The sequence below is a fragment of the Corylus avellana genome, chromosome ca1, assembly GCF_901000735.1.
Source record: "Corylus avellana chromosome ca1, CavTom2PMs-1.0".
Classification (NCBI taxonomy): Eukaryota; Viridiplantae; Streptophyta; class Magnoliopsida; order Fagales; family Betulaceae; genus Corylus; species Corylus avellana.
In genome coordinates this window covers 28,566,808-28,577,212 of record NC_081541.1, presented here as the reverse complement: position 1 = coordinate 28,577,212, position 10,405 = coordinate 28,566,808, and the positions used below count along the sequence as shown (strand labels likewise).

Genomic DNA, 10,405 nt, shown 5'->3' with positions numbered 1-10,405 from the left:
GAGATGGATATGGGTAAGGCTGGGAGTGAAGATTTTGGTTTGATTGTTTGTGGGTTGGGTATGAGTTTGTACACTAGTGGATGCTGAAATTGACACTCCAGGGTTGTTCTGTGTCACGATTAAATAGAGTTTATGCATTATTTCCGTTGAGAGATTTGTTTGATTGAGATTTTCTGCACTTGTGCTCAGCTTGTATGGGTGATAACATCATATTTTTAATTAAAGTAATTTGCTAGATTAAATAGAGTTGATGCATTATTTCCGTTGAGATTTTCTGCACCCGTGCTCAGCTTGTATGGGTGATAAAATCAGATTTTTAATTAAAGAAAGATAGAATCAATAAAGAGTAAAGAAATAATATTTAAATGATATAGATAAAAATATAGCTAATCAGATGTAGGAGGCCTTTAAAAACCCATTAGCTAAACTAGATAAAATGAGTTTTGAGTATCCATTTTGCATAAACCATTGTGAATGCTATTACACATTTGATTGATTGATTGGTTGAAGGTCGTTATGGACAGCCAGCTTCTCTGCTTGAACCGGACCATCTCTTCGCTTAAACCCAACCCAATCAGAATTTTTCACCAAATCAGTACTCCGAAAACAATTTCAAGCCGGTCTTATCGCTTCCCTGCAGGTATAATAGTTTTTTCATTTTGATTCTGTTTCTATTTCTAAAACATCTGATTTTTGGTTCTAATGCTGACTTGAAAAATGCTTGGAATCCTGGAAATGATTGTTCATTTTCGTTTGATGGGATTGTATACATTTCTAAAGAGTACCTAAGATGGTTTCAGATTTCACTTTGTGAATATGGGAATTGGGTGATGGTAAAATATTTTAAAGTGAACATTTTTATGATCAATGGATCGTTGAGAATGCGGCTTTTCCTTCTGTGAGTTCTCAGTGGTGTTGTGTGTCGGTTTTGATTTTTCCTTCTATTTATTGCTTTTGGATGATATGTGGAATGACCTCTTGGAATTTCTTTGTTTGAATGGGTTTTGGATGCGTATCTGATTGCTTTGGGTATGTCATTGTAAGATTTTATTATGATTGACTTTACTTTATTAATTTTGCCTTTTTTTTTTTTTTGTTGGTGGGCGTTGTGGATGTGGGGGTCAAGATATTTTGATAGTGGATGATTTTGAAATTCTAGGAGACTTTTATTTTGATTTCTTTTTGGACATATAGGGTTCCCAATTTGCCATTTGGAGGTCTAAGGCTCATTTGAGGGTGACTTTCTTCACATGGATAGCATAGCATCTTTAGGAAAAATCCTCACTTTGTATAATTTTCACAAGTGCCACATCATAGTGATTTTTTGGTTTAGTATGTGTAAAAAGGGTGGGAAAACACCTGATCAACTCCTTCAGTGTGACATTTTGAGGGAGTTGTGGAATTTGGTTTTTTTAGATGTTTGGAATAGAGTGGGTTATGCCCGGAAAAAAAAAAAAGAAAAGTGAGTGAAATGTCTGTTTGGTGTAGATGTTATTTAGCATTCAGCTCTAGTTGATTTTATGTTTGTACGTGTATGTTTACTTTTATTAAAAAAAATGTTTGTATATGTATGTTCTGCAGTTCTTGGTGGAATTGCCACTCAAGCATGTGTGAGTGTGGGTGCGTGTGCGTGCAATGTGTGCGAGTTTTGAATTCAATTTCTGATTTTTTGACTTATGATTGGAAATGATACTCAAATGTCTATTGTGTATATGTTATTTAGCATTCAGCTGTAGTCATATGAAACACACATGGTGATTTTTATTCTTTTTTATTGAAGACTTATTGATATTATGGCATCTAGGGCTCTAACCTTGTTAGGAAAGTACAAAGTTTCAAGATATCCATGGTGTGGTGTGATAAAGATCTAGGTGTGGGTATAGTTTAATGTACCTCAAACTTGAGCACCAAAACGTTGGTCTTTGGATATGGTGGATAGTTGTAGATTATCCCTTTGGTCTGTCTAATCAACTAATTTAGTTTGTAAAGATACAACATCAGTAGACATCTATGATTAGATGTGGAAGGAACTATGAAAAGCACGAGTAGGTAGTGATAAATTATGAAAACTTCTTTTTGATATTTGTGTGCTCCTTTATGCTAATGACATGTAATCGGCAAGCTAGTAAGTGACATGAAGTGGTAAATATCCATCAGCAATACTTAGAAAAGTTTTTCACTTTTTTATTTTTTATTTTTGATTGTCAATATTGATGCCAGGGGGCATTCCAGAGTAGGGGGCAAGGTCTTGGGTGCAAAAATCATGTAGTGCATGCATAACATACAAATACTAAAAAATTGATGCATGTGGAAAGAATTATCCTTAGATTGTAAACATTTGATGTGACTTCTTCTCCCACTAAATTAGTTTCTCTATGTATTATTGTGTGTGGGAGCACCTGTCGTGGACAAAATTCAAAAAATAGGCTTTTGAGGTTTATATAGTTTTGTTTTATGTGAAGTTAGTCTGCTTTGAAATTCTTACTCTATTTTAAGACCCCTCAATAAAAAAGTGTCCCATCTCTTTATCAATGATGGATAATATGTCTTTGTATGCTTCTTCTTTTTCTCAATTTCTTACAGGTTATTACTGCAGGATTCATTTGTAACAGGATAAAGTGCTCAATGAAGTCTTACACGTTATCAGAACTTACTCAAACTGAGGTTGAACGCCTAAAGGCTCGTCCTCGTATAGATTTCTCTTCCATTTTCAGCACAGTAAGCTTTTGGCTTTTTTCTAAATTCTGAATGAAAGTTCATCAATAACTGAAGAATTTGTTTTTGGTTCTGTTCATTATGAGGTACTTGATAGATTTGATTATATCTACTATCAGGTCCAGCCCATTGTTGATGATGTTCAGAAAAGAGGCGATGCTGCAGTTAAGGAGTTGGTGCTCTTCATTCCTTTTTGTTACTTTTTATGGTTTATGCTTTACGCCATGTTTCTGTGTTATCTACCAAGACTCCACTTCGCTGTGTAGCTCCTTTAGTCATGAGGCAATTTGATGTTTGTATTTGTTGCAGCTATACTGCAAAGTTTGACAAAGTTGAACTGGAAAAGATAGTTGAAAATGTCTCCGAGCTCCCAGATCCAATGGTATATGAAATAGACATTCTTCATGCAAGAAATTTTTTAATCTTTATGATCTAATATCAAGTCACTTACATATGATTTAAGTTTCTTGTTAAAATAGTGGTTTTGTTGTTATTAATGTTTACACATTATACTCTTTGTACAATTGCAGCTTGATCCAGCTATTAAAGAAGCATTTGATGTGGCATATGACAATATATATGCATTTCATGTTGCTCAGAAATCTGTTGAGAAAAGTGTTGAGAACATGAAAGTATGTCAATATTGCTCATTGGTTATTGCAGTTACCTTACTCTCTGTTTATGTAATTCTGAAGTATTCTGAATTTCTCAGGGTGTCAAATGCAAACGAGTTGCAAGAAGCATCTCATCTGTAGGTCTTTATGTTCCCGGAGGAACTGCAGTTTTACCTTCAACAGCTCTGATGCTTTCAGTTGTAAGTTGATTGGATGGATTGTTTCAATTACTTCATTTTTTTTTTTTTTTTTAATGTTTTCAGCCTATAATTTTATTATTGTGGCTATCTAGGTCATCAGACTTGTTTGACGTATACTTTATTTTGTATTCCAGCCAGCGCAGATTGCTGGGTGTAAAACTGTTGTTCTTGCAACTCCTCCTAGTCATGATGGTAACATATGCAAGGTATTTGTTTACTTTTGATGAAAATACCTGACGATGAGATTACATACCGAGTGCTGATGAATGTTTTTCTGTAGGAGGTGCTCTATTGTGCCAAGAAGGCTGGAGTGACTCACATCCTTAAAGCTGGAGGAGCTCAGGTTTGAAAGATCTGAAATTGGCCCATGTGTGTCTGAGAGTTTGTTTGTTTTTTCTTCTGTCACACAATCTTATGTTTTTGCATACTTTGAATTCTAAAGCCTTACAATTTGCTCTTTATAGGCAATTTCCGCCATGGCTTGGGGGACGGAATCTTGCCCTAAGGTACTCTATTGTTTTTGTATTTTTTTGTTTGTTTTTGGAACTCGTCCCTCCACTGCTATTATCCTGTGCTGATAATATGTATGCTGCTATTATCCTGTACTGATAATATGTATGGTTGTCCTTTTATTAATCATTTATAGATAATTGAAGTAGCATTTATGCTTTTTTGTTAACACATGCAGTGTAAATGGCAGTGGTAGGACCTTTGTGTGTTGAGCTCGTCTTCTTTTTTTTCTTTCTTTCTTTTCCTGGGTGTGGCTTGAGCTTGTCATGTAAGCTGTTTGGGGTTTATGCTTATCAAGCTGATGGTTAGGAAATACTATGAGGGTCCTGTGCATAAGAGTTTCAAGTGAGAGAATTTTAGTTCCAGGGGAGAAAAATGAGACTAGGTGGGAAAAGAAATCATGAAACTGACAGAGGGAGGTTCATGTGCTTAACTGCCCATACACCAATACACAACACAGACACACAAACACATTTCACTTCATAAAATGTATTCATGTGTTATTTGTTTATGTTTTAGTTGAGCTGCGTCAATTTCGCCTGGAAAGTTGATTGCCTTGATGAGTAGAATTGGAATGAGTTTGTCTTAACTCCTATGTTGCTTAGTGATGAATGTGGCACAAATGGAGGCTAGATGAGATAAGTTGGCTAGATTTTTTATGTAGGAGTTTTGATGTAATGAGGTAGTGAAGATAAGATGTAGTGACGTAGTTCCACAAGCAAGACAAGTTTTTCGTTCTACCTTACTGTTTGTCTTCATTTCTTGATTTTCCACAGTTGTCACCTCCAACTAGTTATATATATTTTTTTTGATAAGTAATAATGATATATATCAAAAGCGCAGAGGGGCGCAACCCACATATACGGGAAGTATAAAAAGAGAGCGCCTAAGAGGGAGATAAATGAAATAGGAAGTTAGATAAACTAATTTCTAAAGGAGCTAGCCAAGCGGCCGTCCAAGAGTAAAGAGTAAAGAAGAAAAGACGAGTTAATTCCTCTATAGTCCTAGTGGAGTTTTCAAAACATCTAGCATTTCTTTTGTTCCATATACACCACATAAGACACAGAGGGATCATCTTCCACACTACTGTGCTTCGAGAACGTCCTCCCGGCCACCAGCAATCGAACAAGTCTCCCACCCTGCAAGGCATGACCCAATGCAATCCAAACTGACTAAAAATAGTAAGCCAAAGAGCACTTGCAATCTCACAGTGGAGAAGAAGATGATTGACTGTCTCTCCGGTCTTCTTGCACATACAACACCACTCCACTACCACAAGGTTCTTCTTGCGTAGATTACTGTAGATTACTGTTTGTCTTCATTTCTTGATTTTCCACAGCTGTCACCTCCAACTGGTTATATCCTACCACGTTGTAAAATATAGTTCTAATATTGCATTGCAAAATCAGAATACTATATCTAATGAGTTCTTTTGGATTGATAATTCTGTTATTTGCACACGATAGTTGGTCCATTCTAGTGAACACTCCAAAAGCATTTTATATTTGTAAGATTTCTTTAATTTCTTTAAATATAAGTTTTAATGTCTTTTACAGTTCCTTTTCCCTTCTTATAATTTGCAGGTTGAGAAGATTTTTGGCCCTGGAAATCAATATGTCACAGCTGCAAAAATGATTCTCCAAGTATGCATACTTATCATGGCTGCAACTTGTATAAATTTTGATAATTAAATATAAGTGAACTCCCCCACTCCATATGAAAATATTTCTCATCTCATTTTACTCTCTCTCTCCCTCTTCCCTTGCAGAACAGTGAAGCCATGATTTCAATTGACATGCCCGCAGGCCCTTCTGAAGTGTTAGTCATTGCTGACAGAAATTCCAATCCTGTTCATGTAGCTTCGGATTTGCTTTCTCAGGTGCTTACCTTTTCTTTTTCTTTTTCTTTTCTTTTTTATCTTTGAACTTCCCAGGTGCTTAGTTGCTTTGAAATGCTTCTGTTCTTTTCTGATGGAGCACTTTCATAGTGAAAGGTTGATGCTCTTGCTTTGGTTTTTTTTGTTTTTTTGTTTTTTTTTTCTTAAATTATTTAAACGTTGAATCTATAAGGTTCAATTGCATGAAGACCTTCAGTCTTCATGCATTATGAAGTTCTACGTTATGGCAAGTCTAGTTTTAGTTAGAACCTAAGTTCAATAACATCAAGTTCACTCCGTTTCAGTTTTCCTAATCAAGAAAATTAAGTTTCCCTTCTTCTTACTTACCTGGGCATCCAAACAAGCAGCACAATATCAAAGTCCTATAAAATCACTTCTTACCTATCACTTCACTTCCCTTCCCAATTAACTTAAATTGCCAAACACACTGTAATGTTTCCTTTTCTGCTCCTTATATGTGTGGCTGGTGGATTCTCTTTGAACTTCATGTTTTCTTCTTCTTCTTTTTCCTAGACTAAGTTAACTTTCTAAACTTTAGTTTATCTTCATTGTCTTTTCTTGTAAGCTTCTTTTGGACTTAGGCTTTGCCTCCTAGGCTACTTAGTTATGAGAAAGAAAAAGGAAGAGAATGGGGGTGATACATACCCTTTCAACTAGTCTAGGGTAAACAGTTCTTCAAATTTACTAAGTCCTAAAATTTCTGCTTTGTTCCTTTATTGAAGTTCCATTGGTGCCATTTATTATTGCCCAATCTTCCCCACTGTAAGACTTAATGGGTGGAAAAAGCTCAAATGCGTCATTAGATGAGTAATCTACCAAGTTATGGGTGGAATATAGTTTGAACATCCCACAACAACTATGAGATATAGAATGCATGGTTGTACAGAGGTGTGGGTCGCAGATCATATGCAGTTCTTTAATGGAAATTTTCGGTGAAATATATCTTTTACCAAACTAGTGCATGATTGGGAGGTGGACTTGGTCACTTCTTTAGATTGAGGCATGATGGTGGATAAAATATGTTGGATCCCCTCCAATAAGTGGAAGTTTGAAGTAAGGTCCTTTTATCATCCGTTGTCCGTTTCTACTGGTTCCCCATTTCTTTGGAAGAATATTTGGAGAGTCGAGGTCCTTTTGAGAGTGGCATTCTTTGGGTAGACGAAGACACTAGGGAAGATCTTGATTTTGGATAATTTGAGGAAGAGGAACGTTCTAGTGTTGGATTAGTGTCGTATGCGTAAGAGGATTGGGGAGTCAATAACTCATCTTCTTCATTGTGAAGTGGCAAGAGACTTATGGTTTTAGATTTTTCGTCTTTTTGGTGTAGAATGGGCTTATGCCTAGAAGGGTACTAGAGTTGTTAGCAAGTTGGAAAGGTTAGAATGGAAGCTATGACATCTTAAAAGTTTGGAGGATGACATTTTTGTGCTTAATGTGGTGCATTTAGAAAGAACGAAACACAAGGAGATTTGAAAGTTGTGAGATTTAGGTGCTAGAGCTAAAGAACGTTATGTTCATATCCTTATATACATTGACAACGGCGTACAATAGTCCGCATTTTTCTAGTTTTTCTAAATTTTTGGTTTTGTGTTCTTTTCTCCTTATTAGGGTTTTTTTTCTTATACTTATTGTGTACTAGGGTTACGCCCCTATGTGCTTTCTAATGATATTGAATTACTTATAAAGAAAATGTATTTTGAAGTCAGAAACGATTTGGAATGGAAGTTTCACTAAACACAGGAAAACAATGACCAATCATGAAAATGCACGAAGGGACACTTATATATAATATGTTTGAAACTAATAGAGAGGAACTTCAATTCATTCATGATAACAGATATTTGACTTTATAGAGAAAAAAGGAATTCTCAGTCTTTTTCTCTCCTTTTATCAGGTAAATACATTCTTATTCCTGCTCTGGATAGTCGGTCTTTTCTGTCTAGGGCTATGGTAATGAAAGGAGTGGTAAATCATATTGCATTTTCAAGCAGATTTTAGATGTTAACATTCAACATTTTCATCATTTCTTGTTCTAACTAAAAAATTGTGACTCAAAAGTACATTGCCTGTACAATACGCCAGAGATTTACAAAGTTCTTATTACATAATTGTTAGGGTAGTAGCTAGACATGGGCCGACAATATTAGATAATAGAGTTCTACTGTTTGAGTCTTTTGGCATTTTTGAATAGCTGGAAGAAGTGCTTTTTTGATCTCTCACAAAACCTTAAGTGGTTTTTGTCCTGTGATAGACACTCCCTCTTCTCTTCATTTGAATTTATTGCCTGACATGTTGAATTGTGCAGTAGTCCTTTCAGAACACATGCATAAAAATTTGGTCCTGCTTTTGTTTGTTTAATGCTCATACCACGATGCCTTGAGTCAATTTTCAGGCCGAGCATGGTCCTGACAGTCAGGTTGTTCTTGTTGTTTCTGGGGATGGTGTTGATTTAAAAGCAATAGAGGAGGAAATCAGCAAGCAGTGCCAAAGCCTTCCAAGGGGAGAGATTGCTTTAAAAGCATTGAGCCACAGTTACACGGTGTTTGCACGTGATATGGTTGAGGTTAGTCCTTCAGATCATATATATACTCCAGCTATATTTTGAAACTTAAACTTGCAAAAGATTAGAAATTCTTTACTCTTTTACCATTATTGATTTAAGTGCGCACAATCTTACATGCGTGTGCACTTAAAATTGCTTGTCTGTATTTTTTAACTTGTAAATTTGATTATTTGGAATGACATTAAATTGACCTTTTCAGGCAATCTCTTTTTCAAACTTGTATGCACCTGAGCATCTGATCATTAATGTGAAGGATGCAGAAAAGTGGGAGAGTTTCATTGAGAACGCAGGTGAACTTTTGTGATTTTGACATCATAATTGTTTTTACACTAGTTTTTCATCTTTACAGATGTTCATCCACTTTGGTGCACTAAGGGTTGTTACAAAAGGTTGATTCATTTAAGTGAAGTTTTCGAAGGGATGCTTGGATACAACGCTATCCTTCTACATTTTTTCATGAAGTGGCTGCTTTGAAGACTCAAGCCATTGTGCTTATGCTTGGTAGCCTGAAATTTTTGGCTTCAAATAAACTCCACAATAACTTGTCTTGTCCTTTCCTGATACCATTTAAATATTCTTTAATAAACTTATCTTTCAAATAAATGCTAGGAGAAAAAGAGAGGAAAGAGAAAGCCATTTAAATTTTATTTCAAATAAATGCTAGGAGAAACGAAAGAAAGGAAACAGAGCCTTTTTGTCTTAGTAAAATAATTGTAAGAGAAGCAAAGGGTAGCACTTTTGGTTCCTTTAGGTTTTTCTTGGTTTAGGGAACACCAAGGGAATATGTTGTAGAGAGCTTTTTGAGAGCTTTCCCTACATTTAGTAAAGGAAGTGAGATTTATGAAGTTTGTTGCTAGTGTTCTTCTAAACACGGTTTTCCCATCCGTAAAGAGTGAATTACATTCGTAGATTTTAAATAGTTGCTCGTGCTTGTTCGTTTTTATCACAGTAGTTGAGCATAGATTTCTCATAGGGTATCCTAATTATAGTAAAAGACCATCAATAGATCCTTCATAAACAAGTTAATGGTTTCTAGAAGATCCAAATTATAGCAGAGAATGTAACTCTCATAGAATTAATATGTGGTCTACTACTTTTGCAGGCTCTGTATTTTTAGGGCAGTGGACGCCAGAGAGCGTGGGAGATTATGCAAGTGGGACGAACCATGTCCTTCCGACATACGGGTATGCAAGGATGTACGGCGGGGTGTCTTTGGACTCCTTCCTCAAGTATATGACAGTACAATCTTTGACAGAGGAAGGTCTGACGAAGCTTGGCCCATATGTGGCTGCAATGGCTGAAGTCGAGGGATTGGAAGCCCACAAAAGAGCTGTAACTCTTAGGCTTCAGGATATTGAAGCTAGGCAGGTTTCCGGTATGAGATGATGTGCCATTTCTGAACTGTTCTCGTTTTGGGGATGTGACCTTTATGGACTTCCCTTTATCAAATTCCTTGGCCACATTGTTGCCACCCCTGAGGTGTTGGATTGTTGCCAAGCAGGGTAACAATGGTTCTTTAAACAAATATCTGGTTAAGGCCATATGTAGTTTGATCAAATGTAGGGATAGCTTTGCATTTCTGGGGGTCATATGTACTTTAAATGTGATATATATACATCTTTTATTTAACATTCAAGGAGCACTGCAGTTGCTTGCCACTTCATTGATGAGAATGTCCATATGAGAAAATCTTCAGTTTTCGTTTGTGCATAATCACACAAATCCAACCTCAGGGGCTTGAACCCAACCTTGGAGTATAATGTCACATGGCATGCCCTTTGAATGTCATAGGTCTACTTGGGGCTAATAATTTTTGACGCTACCTGTAAACTCAACTTGAACACGACTTGTAGGCGGTTGAAAAAAATCGCTAACTGTTGGTGATCAGCGGTTTTAGGAGTAAAAA

At 36.2% G+C, this 10,405-nt stretch overlaps 1 protein-coding gene across 3 annotated transcripts; it reads left to right on the top strand.

Moving 5' to 3' along the window:
- The first annotated feature begins 488 nt into the window (after positions 1–488).
- On the top strand, positions 489–10,166 carry LOC132167072 (histidinol dehydrogenase, chloroplastic). 3 transcript variants are annotated; one of them, XM_059577965.1, is made up of 14 exons: positions 489–640; positions 2,597–2,718; positions 2,835–2,887; positions 3,025–3,097; positions 3,246–3,347; positions 3,428–3,529; positions 3,664–3,735; positions 3,810–3,872; positions 3,994–4,035; positions 5,623–5,682; positions 5,808–5,918; positions 8,329–8,499; positions 8,699–8,789; positions 9,602–10,166. In XM_059577965.1, the coding sequence occupies exons 1-14, from the start codon at positions 517–519 to the stop codon at positions 9,883–9,885; spliced, it is 1,470 nt and encodes a 489-aa protein (XP_059433948.1). In that variant the 5' UTR covers positions 489–516; the 3' UTR covers positions 9,886–10,166. The 3 variants fall into 3 exon arrangements, with proteins under 3 accessions (XP_059433948.1, XP_059433950.1, XP_059433949.1); XM_059577967.1 differs by having other exon boundaries at positions 548–640; positions 2,584–2,718; XM_059577966.1 differs by lacking the exon at positions 489–640 and having other exon boundaries at positions 2,682–2,718; positions 2,835–2,879.
- Positions 10,167–10,405: the final 239 nt, after the last annotated feature.